Source organism: Rattus rattus, chromosome 8, assembly GCF_011064425.1.
Source record: "Rattus rattus isolate New Zealand chromosome 8, Rrattus_CSIRO_v1, whole genome shotgun sequence".
In the NCBI taxonomy this organism is placed as follows: Eukaryota; Metazoa; Chordata; class Mammalia; order Rodentia; family Muridae; genus Rattus; species Rattus rattus.
The window spans coordinates 77,277,845-77,292,968 of NC_046161.1; the positions used below are offsets into that span (position 1 = coordinate 77,277,845).

General features: G+C 43.7%; 1 protein-coding gene across 3 annotated transcripts in view; it reads right to left on the reverse strand.

Annotated features, from left to right (window-relative positions):
• Window positions 1–5,533: 5,533 nt before the first annotated feature.
• Hmgn3 (high mobility group nucleosomal binding domain 3) overlaps window positions 5,534–15,124 on the reverse strand; it is a 36,644-nt gene continuing 27,053 nt past the window's right edge. The window contains exons 3-6 of one of the 3 annotated variants that reach the window (XM_032909693.1): window positions 10,593–10,622; window positions 7,842–7,892; window positions 6,545–6,658; window positions 5,534–6,424 (exon numbers count right to left, since the gene is read on the reverse strand). In XM_032909693.1, the coding sequence (XP_032765584.1) occupies window positions 6,290–6,424; window positions 6,545–6,658; window positions 7,842–7,892; window positions 10,593–10,622 (330 nt within the window). In that variant the 3' untranslated portion in view covers window positions 5,534–6,289. The remainder of the gene's footprint in view (window positions 6,425–6,544; window positions 6,659–7,841; window positions 7,893–10,592; window positions 10,623–15,124) is intronic. The other 2 variants (XM_032909692.1, XM_032909691.1) reach the window with 2 other exon arrangements.

Consider the following 15,124-nt stretch of genomic DNA (forward strand, 5'->3'; position numbering starts at 1 on the left):
GGTCAGATGACCTGAGGGGTTCACCTATCTTCTAAGTTTATGGCCAGACTTCAAGGAACTCATGAGGCCCATTAATCCAGGCCCAGGCAGACTATCTCTAAGGGACTATCTCTGTTCACTAGTTAGTACTTTATGACCTAAAATGAAAGGTATCACAAATCACAGTGTATATTTATAGGAAAAAGTTGGGGCTAGATCTAAAGTGAATCTAAAGTGAAGGCTAAATAAATATTGTCACAAGAATAGAACCACAATCAACAGAAAATGCTCTTAAGGTATGGCACTGATGTTTTCAAAATCTTTATATAAACAGAACTGAGTAAGATGGATACGGCAGTGGTTGGCAGCCTCTCTCCTCCACTGAAGATGACATTCAGCTCAGCATGTATCTACTCCCTAAGACTCAGGTGACGCAAGGAGAATGGGACAACATCTTTCTACCATCTAGAAACTAGTGGTTCACTTACCTCTCATTTCAATCAATAGTATCAATATTGCCCAGTCGTTGATTTATAATGGCCTCTAGAGAAAAAAATACTTTTATTCCCCTTTATCTGTGGAAACACTGTGGTAGAGAAAGATTGGTTGAAGTGTTCATTGACACACATAGCCAGTAAGTCATAAAACCAGATTGAACTAGATCACATGGTTCAATTTTCAGCCTGATCTTTGTAACATACTGCCTTTCAGGGGAAGCCTGTGGCCTCTTTTTACCTGAGCCTGCTTCTAAAGCTTATGTGTACTTGTCCCCTTCAAAGTTTACTGATGTTCATGATGGATAGTGTTTTAGGCACTTGTACTAGCTGATTTCACGGTGCCTTTCATTCAATCTCTACAGCTTGGTCCAACAGACATTGTCTCTGAGGTAGAGGTGAGTAAGTTGATAGGTAGAGATGTTCAATCACCTGACTACGTTCACACAATTGCTAAGGAGTAGCTTTGAGTACCTCAGATCTTAAAGGCTGGAGAGATGGCTCAGTGGCTAAGGGCACTTGCGAAAGAACCAGGTTCAGTTCCCAGCACCCATTTGACATCTTACAACCATCTACACATACCTACCTGCGGGCAAAACTGTTCATATACATAAAAATGAAATAGACACATCTCAAATGTCTTAAACCCATGTCTTCTGATTCTAAGTCAAATGTTTTCAATAGCCTTGTAATCGTATTTTTCTGTGAACTGTAAGCCAGTAACTTACACTGTTAGTACACTTAAGGTTGCGCTCACATCAGTTTCAGATTTCACCGCCCCCCATAGATCCCTGCACCCATTAGGAGTCATTGTCCTGTTCTTCCCCCACCCCCCCAACCCTCGCTTCTAGCAGCTAGTCTAATCTGTGTTCCTTTAGCCTCAGCATGGCACATAAATGGAAAGAACATGTAGCTTCCACATGTGTCTTCCAATGTGCCCCGAAGTTTCCAGCGTCCATTGTGTGATAGGATAGTCCTCTTTACACCTGGATACTATTACACTTTCTAGTCTTTATTTGTTAATCTCTTCACAATGACAGACATGCGGACTGTTCCACTGGGGAATTATTAGGAGATAGTCTACTCCGAAAACTCAGACACGCCTTTTTGTCTGAACATGTTTTCTGTCCTCTTCAGTTAGAGTGGAGCTGGTGGGTTCTAACTCCATGCTGAACTCTCTGAGCAGTGACTGAACTTTCCCCCCAAAGCCTGCATTTTCACATTTCACCAGCAGCGAATGCTCACATTTCTCTGCACTCTCTCCTGCACTTGTCTCTTTCCTTGCTGCGTTACACTGTGGTTCAGAGCCACATTTTCCTGACGGAGTCATGATGGAGATTGTCTTGGTTAGTTTTATGTCAGTTTGACACAAGCAGGAGTCATGTGAAAGGACGGGAACCTCAATCGAAAAAATGCCTCCATAAGACCATGCTGTAGCCAAGCCTGCAGGACATTTTTTAAATTAGTGACTGACATGGGAGGGCCCAGCACATGGTGGGTGGTGTCATCCATGGGCTGGTGGTTGTACGTTCTTTATGAAAGCAGGTTAAACAAGCCATGAGGAGCAAGCCAGTAAGCAGCACTCCTCCATGGCCTGTGTTTCAGCTCCTGCCTCCAGGTTCCTGTCCCGTTTGAGCTCTTGTCCTGACATCCTGTTTTGATAAACAGTGATTTGGAAAGCTAAGTAAACCCTTTACTTCCCAAGTTGCTTTGGGCATGGCATTTCATCATGGCAATAGAAACGATAAGTACAGCACTGATCATCTCTTCAGAGGCCCATGCATATTAGTAAATTCCAAGAAATGTCTATTTAAATCATCTTCCCATTTTTAAAGTGATTTTTAAGTGTATTCTTTTCGTATATATGACATCCCAGTCGGCAGTTTCACTTCTTCCTATTCTCTCCCCCAGATCCTTGCTTCCCTACAGAAAAGAGCAGGCCTCCCAGGGACATCAACTAAACACTGCATAACTACAATAAAAATCAGGCATATGCCATCACATAAAGGCTGGACAAGGCAACTTGGTAGAAATAAAAGGGTCCCACAAATAGGCAAGAGTTGGGGACAGCCACCAGACCCACTATTGGGATCGCCACCAGAGTGTCTTTTTAAAAAATATATCTTACAATCTAAGATTATTATATATCTTTGAACCAGACCCATATGAGATAAATAATTTGGAATGTTTTCTCTTCCTCTGTGGGCTGTATTCATTATCCTAAAGGTTTTACATTTAGATGTCATCCAAATTATCTTTTATTCGATTTCTTGTGTTTTTGGTTTCTTACCCAAGAAATCTGACCCATTTAAAGGTCAGTAACTCTGACATATAAAGATCATTTTTAAGCTGGACTTTCTAGAACTTCCTGTTCTCCCATGAGGAGTAAGGCATTATGCAGCTTAAAATGAGCCAGGACCTCCATTTAGTGCCGAGAAAACTTGGTTTATTTTTTACTAGAGGATAGAACACGATATTAAAGAATTCATAAATCATCTCCCAAATTAATAATTTATATGCAGTGCTTATTACAGGACATTGAATATATTCTGGCTATTATTTTAATCACTATAATTATCTGAGACTTAAAAGTCAATGTTCTGAAAAAACTAATAGAAAACAATAAAAGTTTGTAATTCATGCTTAAGAGAAAAACATTCAAAGACACTACCATGTGAATAGCTTAGCCGAGGTGGCTCCCTTAACCCTGTTCAGCTGACTAAAGAATAGCATTTCTACATGTAGGCAGGAGAGCAAAGTCTTGTGAAACTTGGAAAGAAAAAGAAATCGTTTTACCTCGTTTTGAACGGATTGCTTATGTTAATGCACACTCAAGAGTGTTAAATCCTGGTATGTGAGTTGCTTCGTCCCAGAACAAGTAACTGGGAACATTAAGGCTCTGTGTCTCTAAAAAGGCCACTCTAACTCCAACTCCCTAAGAGTCCACCAGGCAACCTCAAGGGAGAGTTCTAAGTATGCAGTACCACTCCCGACTGTACACATAATGTGATTCAACTACACCAGGCGCTGTTGGACTCAGTCATTAAAGATTCACAGCGTTGTTGCCATTTCAACCAGATTAACCCACAAGCATCCTGGGGGCAGGGGAGGGGCACTGTTTTTTAATGTGTATCAACCAGCCTATGGAGTGGTAGTGTGGGCATTCCTACCCGGGGCATGTGGTCTCAGGCAGTGTTTCCTTCCTGTGGCACAGTGTGCATGAGTCTTCAGGTGCTAGGGGACCAATCTGTGGGCTTTGGAGTTGATCTGGTATCTATTTGATCCACAGTATTCACAGAAGTTGTGAATGAGGGGGCGAAGATACCCACACACTCAGACATATACCATTGGTAATCGCTATTGGGGATGGCCAGCACCTCAACAGAACGACAGACAAAGATGGGATATTTAGAAGTGATTTAAGTGGATATTAAACATCAGAAAGTTAGAATTAAAATGGTAGAGGATAATTGGATAATTTTCATTCCCTAGACTGAGCAAAGTGAGATGCTGGCGAAGCGAAGACTCACGGTGTTCGTATGCTCTTGGCACGGGTGGAAATTAGTGTCATTCTTTGGCAAATCAAAAATGTCAAATGTATTTTTTTTTTACTTAAACATTCTGTGTCTATTATTGCATACATTGCTGACAACCTTAGAAATAAAGCTGGAGATATCCATCTTCAATAATACTTGACTAGCTGAATAAATTAAAACCTAGTAAAGTTCCCGCTTTTAAAAACGCCGGGCAGAGATTACACACAGTGACTGCCTCTGAGACGGCGAAACAAGGGAAGAAGAACACACGTTCACTTCCCCATGTGTTACTGTAGTGACTAGTATTTTTAAAAATCATCTGTATCCCCCTATACTTCTTAAAAAGTAAGTTTATGGGTATGCTAGTCCGGTTCTGAATTGGACACTAGCCAGCAAAGTGCTTCAGTTGTGCACTAACAGAATGTTGAGCATACTTTTTGTGAAGTACCCACGGGGTAGCAGATGTTTTTCCCTGAGGGGGAAGCAGCTTTTAGCACAACCCAGACCCAGGAATTAAGGCACCGTTTATAAGAAGTCAAGGAATACCAGAAACGAGATTATCCTTAACAGAATGTGGTTGGAGTTAATGACAGATTTAGGACAATGACAGAAGTTTAAGTGCTTAGCCCAAAATGCACGCTGGAGGAGGGGCCGTGTTCTGTGGACAGGTTCAGTCTTGAGGACCAAGAGCCTCTTTACACAGCTCTCTGAGCAATGCAACCACCTATTTTCCATCTTACAAGACGTTTCCGCCCAAGCAGAATCCTGAGCATTTCTGGGGGTGGGGCTCACATTTGGGGTCCATTAACAGCAATAAGCTTCATTTAGAGTAAGTCCTTCGTTCCTGACACCTCAGGCCTTTCCACAGACAGACGTTGTTTAAAAATCGTAAGTCAAGGCTGGATCCTCCCCTTCTTTATGTCCCACACTCCCAGTTCCCCTCTCAGGCTGACACACGCTGCAGCCAGTGTGGCTGCATGGGACCGAGAGCCATCACTGCCCTGAAGTCCTCATAGACAGGGAAGCGCTTTTAAACAAATCTGACTTGGTGCTATTCTAAAAGGATCACACACACACACACACACACACACACACACACACACACACACACACACACACACACACACACACTAGTCTCACTATTCTGCCCTGACTGGCCCGGGACTGGCTCTGTAGAGCAGGCTGACCTCGAACTCCCAGAGATCCACCTGGGCCTTCCAAGTGCTGTGCTCTCCACCTTACTTTTATTTATTTATTTTTTTAGTTATGGTTTAGCAGAACGCTATCTTGTTTTTAGGAACTTTAACGATGTTGGCATTATATTAAGCAGTGGATGTAATTCCCCTACCCTAGCAGTCGTACATGCTTTATGAAAATAACAGTGTTAAAATTCCAGAGAACTGCAAGTTAGTGCTGCCTGACATTAGAGATAATGTCGTGGTACCAGCTGTGGCTATTCCTTACGTCGTCTGCATCAGTCAAGTGAGTCGCATCTTAAATTTAGTGAAGACACACACAGGTGGGTATTTTGCAGACAGGAAAACCTTTTTATTTTAAACCACAAATAGTCAGCAGGTGGCCACAACTATCCACATTTCATTAAAATCACATAAAACCTAGGCACAAAAGCACCACTGATTATTGCTCTAGAAAAATTGCATGAAAAATTCAAATATGCACAGTAAAAACACCACGGTATGCACAGGACTAAATTTTTAAAGCAAGGGCATGGAATGCTGAATCCATTTTACACGCAGCTCCGATATTAAATTGGTATTTACTTGACTTGAGGATGATGGAAGTTTCCAAAAAACACCATAGGAGGATAAAATGTCCATCTTCATATAGATTTTATGCCGACTAGTAAGAGTCCTAAAAAATTAGCATTTACAAAATACTTGGTAAAAATAGCTTTTAAAAGTTGTCCCCAGAGGTACGTGAAATCGACCCTAGTTTTCCATGACAATTCATTGTCCCTCGTTATCAGTTCTCTGTGCCTGTGAATTAGAGAGAGAGAAAGAAAGGACATCTAGTTACCAGTAAAACAAGTATAAGCAAAGGCACTTTCACCCACCAAGAAACACACTTGAGCGTTTGGCCTCTTGTTTTTGCTTCGGTCTACTTGGAAACACACGTCAACTCTGGGCGGACAGACAAGGCAGGAATGCATTACGGCAACACTCTGCAGCGTTTATTGCTTTCTGCTATTTAAACAACCACAGAAGCCTTACCTGCAGGCTCCAGTGTGCATGATAAGAAACAGCACGCTACTCTCTCATTCTAGTCACTGCAAACATGCAGAATGTCTACTGTACCCTTAACTCTCACTGTTTCAATCTGCCCCTTTACTGACAGTGTGCTGGGTGGGGGACTTCTGCAGGCTGAGACATTAACAGTTGAACGAGAGACGTGGATCTGCAGTAACATTACAGGCAATAAAGAGAGACGTTATGAGCGTGCTATCCAGAGCTGAAGGACTGAGCAATTTCGTTTAAGACACTCATTCGGTCAGTGGGAGGCGTTTGTGGAAAGTACCTCTTCAGCTTTAGTGTCACCATTTGCAGATGGTGCAGTACCTTCCTTTCCAGCTTCCTGCTTTTCTTCCTTCTTCCCCTTAGCACCTCTGTTAATCTTTGTTCCGGGTTCTTTCTAGTGGATCGAAGCACAGGGCCACAGAAACACGTGTTAGGCGCAGCGTTAGGCTATCGAACACCAAGGAGCCCCTGCCGGAATCCAGCCAGACAAAATGGCGGCTACCATGGAGCCCCTGCCGGAATCCAGCCAGACAAAATGGCGGCTACCATCGTGGCCTTGGCGGAGAGTGAGGGCCCAACTTTGCCTTTTCACCTGGGCTGCCTGATAATCCCACCGGCACTTGTATTCTGTGGGAAATGGTGACAGGCACAGGTGTCGATAGCTCCAGGGACGTTTCTACTATGAGTGGTTTTACCAGCCATAGGCCCTGGTAAAGGGGGGAAGCCTGGGGAAAAACCCACCCACCAGGGGCCGTGGCTTTTCCTGTTGCTGCCCAGTGTGACCAGTCATGTGGAGTCTTACATCTTACACAGCTAGAAAGGTATTTAAAATAAAGGCTCAGATGAAGAAATGTTGCTAATTTTATGCCTGCACCACAGTGGTGAGCCCTGCTTTGGAAAAATATATTCACTACCACACACAATTTCAGAGAGTTTGGGTGCTTTGAGGGGTACAGTCCAGGACAGTCACTGTGGCTAAATTCATGGGCAGTAATGGACCTCAGTTTTCCTCATTTGTTAAACTGGCCGTTCCTAATCTATTTTAATAGAGTAGACTGAGCTGGGGGTGGCTAAGTAAAGCGTCCAGAACATGTCTCCCAATGTTGGGTTAGCGTTCACTACTTGCTAGAGTAAATGATGCTATTTTTATTGCTAGTCGTGGGAATGGCCATCTACTAGTAGTTATCTGAGGCTGTGAGCCCCCACCCCGAACCCCTGACATCTGGTGCTGGTGGCAGCCATGGGGTCCAAGGCCAGCTCCAACAGCACCAGACGACCTAGTGATTTACTGTTCGTTCTGAGGGAGCTGCCAGGCTGTTCACACAGGTTGTTCAGAGCAACTTGCTGTGCTCCCTGCACCTCAGTGACCAAATGGAAAACACATTCCCACTAACATGTAAAACATGGCCACCTCACGGTTTTAAGGAAAGCCCATAATGGTGGGAACAACTTTCTAGTCTGCACCTTTTAGCCTGACTCATTAAACGAGATCTCTCCTCAGGTGATGTTTAGGCACGGGATTATAATTTATTAATTGTTTAGAAAGCCAAGGGAGGGAAGGGGGGTGTGTCTCTTACCTTAGCAGATGTTTTCCTTGGTTTAGGCTCCGGTTTTGGTGGAACAGGTTTCTGCAGGAATAATTTAAATTATACAAATACTGAAGTGGATGCCATTAGCACGGAGAAGAAGACAAACGGGCTGAAACGGCTATGGGTTCTGACGGTGGCTCTGTTCATTTGGGGCTGGTTCTTTCAGTCTCAGGTGCTATTTTCGTCCCAGGTTTGCAGATGGGAAGGAAAAGCTGACTCATTAGGCTCTGGTCCAGTAGAGCTCTCCAGGGCAAGTTTAAGTTTCTCTAGTTCCTTTTTACACAACCCCACAGCAAAGGGAGAAACTCCGGCCCTCGCTAAACGGCTTGATGAGCTCGCTCTCAGAGGCCTCGCTGACAGGCTAGAAACTACAGTGGCGAATCGCAAGCCGAGTCCCCCATCCATCGATCACAGATGAGGCCTGAGTTCTTCAAAGCCTTTTCCAAATCCCTCCCCCTGACACAGATTTCAGTCCTGTAGCCTCTTCTTGTTTCATTCCTTCAAAGTGAGCGTAAGGTAAGAATCTAACACAAGACACAGGGTTCATTTACCTCTGGAGTTTTACTAAGAATATAAATGCAGCATCCTGTCTGGCTATTATTTCTCTGTAGGTGTTTTGGGTCAAATATTTCTCTAATAAAGGTTTAAAACGTGTATATCTTTCTGAGAACTAAAGGAAGGTTTTAGAAATAGGAAACACTGTTCAGGGTATCCCCTGTGAAGAAAACTGTGCACCCCCCTTCCCAGTATCTGTGAAAACTGTGGAGATCATATTCAATACAGCTTGTATGTATAAAATTATACAGTTCGTTTCCAAAGGACCAGCTGTTAGAAATAAAGCCAGGCATGGCGACTCACTCTGGTAACACCAGCACTCAGGACACTGAAGCAGGAAATGGCTACCATTTTGAGGCCAGCCTGGGCTACAGAGTGAGACACAAACAGGAGGGTGAGTGAAATAAAGGTGTTTACTGCTAAGCTGGATAACCTGAGTTTTATCCCTGGTGCACTCATGATGAAAAGAGAAAACTGCCTCCCCCAAGTTAGCCTCTGACCTCCTGGAGCACAAGTAAATAAATGTAACAACAACATTCCTTTAAAAAGGAAAAGAAAAAGAAAGCCCTTTCAAATGAGATAATAATAAAAAAAAGAGTTGAGCTTGAAAATTAAGAAGATTTTTATTAGTCTTTTTACCGCTCTAAATCTTCCGTCCGCTTTCCAAATACAGACCCTTTCCTGGCTCCTAAATCTTCTGAACTTTAAAATTCATTATTGTAAGTTTTGACAGATCAGTATTTGTGATTTTTTTTAGGAAATTTTTTCCACTTATACCATTTTCTGTGAGATAGACCTTTTATTCTGGTTCAGTTTTCAGTGTTATCAAAATAGTACTAAGAAACTAAGAGTGTGTGTGTGTGTGTGTGTGTGTGTGTGTGTGTGTGTGTGTGTGTGAGAGAGAGAGAGAGAGAGAGAGAGAGAGAGAGAGAGAGAGAGAGAGAGAGAGAGAGAGAGAGAGAGAGAGAGCGCTGAAGCACAATGTCAGGCGTGTTCCTCAACCACTCTCCGCAGGTGGCTGGACTGGTTGGCCAGCTGGCTTCAGGATCCCGCCTGCCTCTACTTTCCAGTGCTGGGACGCACCCGGCTCTTTTGTGAGTGCTGGGAATCCAAACACAGCTCTCACGCTTGCATGTGTGACAAACACCTTTGCCAGTGAGCCATCTCCCCAGTTCTCAGAGGATTAGAGACTGGAACACCTCTGGCTTCAGATGAGGCTGTGCTGGCACCATGGGCCATCTCAGTGAAAGGGGCCTCTAATGTTGCTGGTTCCTGGAGCTCGTGAAAGCCCTCTTTTAAATTTTGTTCTCCTTTGACTTTCAAGGGTTATTCCCTTACTGGCTTGCTATTTGTGACATCCCTTTAGTCTTCCTGGTGACTGATACGGCTGCTCTACAGATTCACTTCAATTCCTGAGTGGTGTGAACAGCCACTCGCACACACGTCCAGCAGCACCTGTGGCACTCGGTGTGGGGATGCTTCACTGTCAGTGAAACTTTCCCCAGTTCTTTTTTTAGAAGGTAGCTGGGGGTTGGGGGGGGCAAAATGCAGAATAGGGCTGGCCTGTTGTTACAGGAGGAGGAGGACTTGAGCACAAGAGCCAGAGAGAAGCACATACAGGCTTGCTTGGAGCACAGGCTCAGTCTCACCTCTCCATCCTAGCTCTATTCTAATCCCCATCCTCTCCCGGGCATGGCCACCTGAAGAAGACGAAGGCATGAGACAAAGTAAGAGTGCCACTCTTTGGAGACGTCGCAGGACTGGAATACGCTAATGGGAATGGATTACGTTACTTTAGGGACATTCTGATCCAGGAATAAAACATACACTAGCATGGGTTGTGGGCAGACAATCTACACTCTGGATCCATTTCAACATTCACAGGTGTAGCATTTGGAAACCAGGATTCCCTTCATGTACTTGCCTGTCTCAGGGACTTAGCAGTTCCAATCTGCATGGGCTTCAGATACTCGATAATGGCCCCGGCCACTCACTGTTTCTCACTGACACAGATAATCAAGTGAATGGCTTGGCAACAGGGGTCAGATTTGCTGGAAATTCCGACCCCCAAGTACTTTCCAAAAGGAAAAGAAACTTAAAGAAAATGCCAGGTAATCGTCCTTTTGCTTTAGACAAGGGAGACACATTTCTAAGAATCTCTAAGAAGGGGTTCTGAGGACTTACCGCTGACAATCTGGCCGACCGTCTCGTGGGCTACAAAAGAATGGGAAAAAATTTTTTTTGTATTTATAAATATCCAGGCTAATTTTAAAAATCCATTCTTGATATATTCTACTTTGTTGAAAGAATGAAATGATAAACACCCATCATCCTCTACAGGCTAGCACCAGGAACCATGCCAAGTCCGCCGGGCACTCCAGAGAAAGCATTGCTACAAGATACAGGCTTAGTGTTCATTGAGTGGCTCCTCCCAGTCAGATGCTGGGAGAAGAGGAACCGGGCTCTACCCTAAACCACAGTCGCTTCTTTTGTGAGAAACTGAAGTGAGAACACGAGATTACCTTTAAAAAATGGTTTAAGTGGAACCAAAATCCATTAGCTAGTAAGAGACTTAAGTCATCACCACAGAACCAACACATTACATTCCATCTCTGCCATGCTGGGAAACAGTGACTGTAAATCTCACACAGGTAAGAGAGGCTGCTTGTTCGTTTTGTATTGTTTTTGTTCTTTTCAAACCCAGGACAAAACCAACACAATTATCTACTTAAAACAGGCTTCACTAATCTCTTCAGTTCAAACATTAAGAAAATTGATTAGATATTGAATTTAGTGTTTTTTTTTCTCAAAAAAACCTTTTGAGATTTGTATCAGTTAATAGTCAATATCATTCTAAAGAAAATACAAAACAACACAAGCATCCACCATGAAGACGACACTCAGCTACTCAGGAGAACCTACTTGTCTTGGGTGAAGGGATTTAACCTCCTAAAGCTAAAACTGGCTTTCTTGGCAGGCTTTACTTCATATTTCCTGGTCCTTCTACTCACTTTCCCATCTCCAGTGGAACAGCAGATACTACCTCACACATCCCAGAACATTTGCTGAATAAATGAACTCGAGCTTTTCCCTGACTCACATTGGTTTATGAAGACTCTGGCTCATTACGATAATTTAAATGCTTGAGATAATTTTTCTTAACCGGGTCAGTAAAAATGGTCAGTGGGACCTCGTGTCATGATTGAGAAGAATTGGAGAAATTCTTGAATCTGTATTATGGTCATACTGGGTTAGTGGGACAGATCATGCTGGAAGAAATAGTTCTTGACATCGCTGCAGCAAGAAATGTTCTTGGTGAAAGTCCCAAGAGAAGCTAAACCCGTCATTCTTTAAGCCAAAGAAGGAAATGAAGGGCCAGAGTATCCATGAATCATTTTAACCCTGGGGTCTCTATGAGCAATCAAAGTGGGACTTAAGTCTGGCTAACAGAATGTGTAAAGCACAGGAAGTCGCACAGGTTAAGTTGTTGCCTGGGACACAGCCACCACCCAGAATAGGACATAACGGTCAGTACACAGATTGAGACACAACTGTGGTTAGAAAAGAAGGATGCATGAGGGATTCTCCACAAGGAACACCAAGATGCCTGCTAGGAGTCTCATGGGTGCATTTGAGACATCACACCCACAAGTTCCTAGGAGACAGGACCCAATTCCTGTGACGCTTGCCTCAGGATGGTGAACCACATTGGGTAGTGCTGAAGAAAAGACAGCACTCCCACTTAAGCTTTGCAAAACACGTTTGTCCTTTGCTTCCTCAACATGGTTTCTGAATGTGGAAGGATAGAAGGTGATCCCTTGGTTACCACAGCGCTCAGGTCTGAAGCTTCTGTGTGGCCTCAAAACAAGTACAGCAGGGAAAGCAACCATGTCTGCAGGGAAGAGTGTCAGCCTCCTTGCTAGAGGGAAGCAAATAAACCTTACCCACACCCTGTCCTGCTTGCCTGTCAACCCACAAGCATTCTGTTGGCTTCCCTTCGGCAGTCATTGCAGTTTCCTACCCCCCAGCACCAACTTTTCCTAATTCAGTTGTGCCAGTGCCTAGCATGGACCCTTAGTAAGTGTTGAAGCAAACATTAGAAGCGAGTGCCAGAAAGCCACAGATTATCATTTACAGAAAGGGGCCAGACGCTCTAACCATTATGCATAACTGTCCATTTGCCAACCAGCTGCTGTTGGCAAAATCTTCTTAAGAAGTTATAAAAAAGCCGTGTGAAGGATTTCACAGCTGCAAACCCTTGCCTCTCCATGCCAACATTTGAACATGCAGAACAGGCTTTCCAGAGGGATGGACTCATTACAGCGCTGCTCTACAGGCTGGGCCTCCAAAAGGAACGCTTGGGAAATTGACTGGACAACAGTCTTATAGGCTATCCCACTCTGCCAGACTCCAGAAAGTAACTGTTTTACCTTCAAATCATCTTATGACTGCCTACCTAAACTTCGCCAGCTCTTCTGTGTCATAAAGAAAAGGCTTTGTGAAAACGTCCTTTCCAGTAATGACCACAGCGGATTTTCTTTTTTCCCTGCAGAAGGCTGAGACTAACATTTCACTCAGTCAGCAGCGCGCTTATGCATGCAAGTGTGGATACCTTCCTGGAAAGTTCCATCAGCTTCCACAGTCTTAACAGCTATAAATGATTGGACTACATTTATGGGATATGAAACAGACTAGACTGCTATTTATTCCCCCTTAAAACATTTAAAGCATTTGAAATATTCATTTAAGGCTCAGTCTCTACTTGGTAGAAATAAGGGGCGGGGTTGTTACTGAATTTCTCTTAATTTGTTGACTAAGTGAGAAATCAGGAAAAAGTTGTAGAAATAATGACTCTTGGACAGGGAATAACGGGTTTTAGGGTGCTGGGTCACTGTGGTTTATACATACAGGAGACACTGGAAGTATCCAGTAAGCATTATTGATTGACCGATGGCCCGCATCTGAAAGACACGGGGTCTATTTCAACATCCTGGCTGCAGACGCAGCACACACATCTATCTGCTCAAAGTTCAAAGGGAGAGTGAGATCCAAGCATCACTGGACTTTGCAGATTGTTGCTTCAAACTCATTTTCACAAGATGCCCCTTTGCCTCTGAACCTCACCAGCGAGCTCTTTTAAAGCGAAGCTTAAAAGTCAAGCTGCTTTTGATTCTCAAAAACAAAACAAACGACAAATTCGGCACGAACGGCTTTTCCTTTTCAAAACTGGGAGACAGACAGAAGGACAGCTCTGGCTGGGGCAATGGAGATGAAGAGCTAGGAACTGGGTCACTCGACTGAAGCCAGCATAGAAGGTGGGTGGTGAACAAGGCCTGGGCATGGGGGCCTCAGGTGTTTTCCTCAGTTCTGCTGATTACAAGTTGCGACATTTGGAGAAAATTGTATCATTTCTCTAAGAACGCTTCTCCTTGAGATAAACTAAGGAACACTGTATCCATTGTCGCTATCAAACCCAGCATGGCTCTTGCAGTCTCTATCCCCCCCTCCCCTTCTCTTCAACAGCAAATGTCCTATCATTTTGCTTTACTCTCCTTTCCATACTAACTGGAGGCTTTAGGAAGGCAACATTTTGCTGGATTTTCACTGTGGGACGCACAGAGCCTGGATAGTACCGGGAACATTTATAGGTGCGCACGCATTCTAGTAAGGAATGCTTCTTGGGCAGGGGTATAGGACAGTGGTGAAGCTGAGGGTATACAAGGTGCCTGGGTCCCATCTCCACCACCACAAGGAGAGAAGGCGGGGGTGTGGGGTGCTTCTTACGGTTGGCTATGGAACAGACTACACTCAAGCATGGAAACAAAGACTGTGTAAGCGGCAGAGCGGCATGATCATGTTACACTGTTTAGGTCATTTATTGTCCAAGTCTCCTGAAGGTCAGGTCTCTGTACAATGCCCTCTAAATACCACAGCCATCGTGAGAAATCTTCAGAAGAAGAGCTTCCTTTGTAACTGGTATCTGTTCATCCTGGTTGACATACGAAACAACACACTGGAGAATTCAGTTTGAGCTGAATTTCAGTTCACTGGGGGAAGGGGAGGGGACCAGGGTACTTCCGGCAGTTCTGAGTGTTTGTCAACAGTCAAGCCAACCACTGACCTTTTACTTTCAAATGACTGTTGATGTCCTAAGGCACAGGATGAGTTTTAATCTGGCCTTGGCTTGCATAACAGGTTTTTTAAAAAAGGCATTGTCTACAAACTATTTTTGTTAGGAATAATATAAAAAGTATATTATATAAAATGGTAAATAAAAAGCCAGAAAAGCATCAAGCATGAGAATCCTTGGGGTAATTAACATATACACAAAACTCATGCTTATCTTTTATGTATACCCCAGCCAGAAAGAAGGACTGGTAAGGACTGGTAAGGACTGGTAAGGCTTTCTGCAGGCAAATGTTTCCTCTGAGCAATGGTTTTAAGGCTTTCTGATTGATCAAGTTAAATGTCAACCCACAGAGAGAAACCCAAATGCAATAATAGTGTGTGTGTCCATGTGTGTGTGTGTTGTGTGTGTGTGTGTGTGTGTGTAGTCTGTGTTACCTAAACCCAAACATATTGAGGTTACACTTCACCAACTGTTCTAAAAAATATGTCTTGCCATTTTCTGTGTGTTCATCAAGGTTTGGTTGGTCCTAGCACATGTGGTGGCTTGACTGTAGACTTCTGATTTCATAATTATCTCTAGCAGTTCC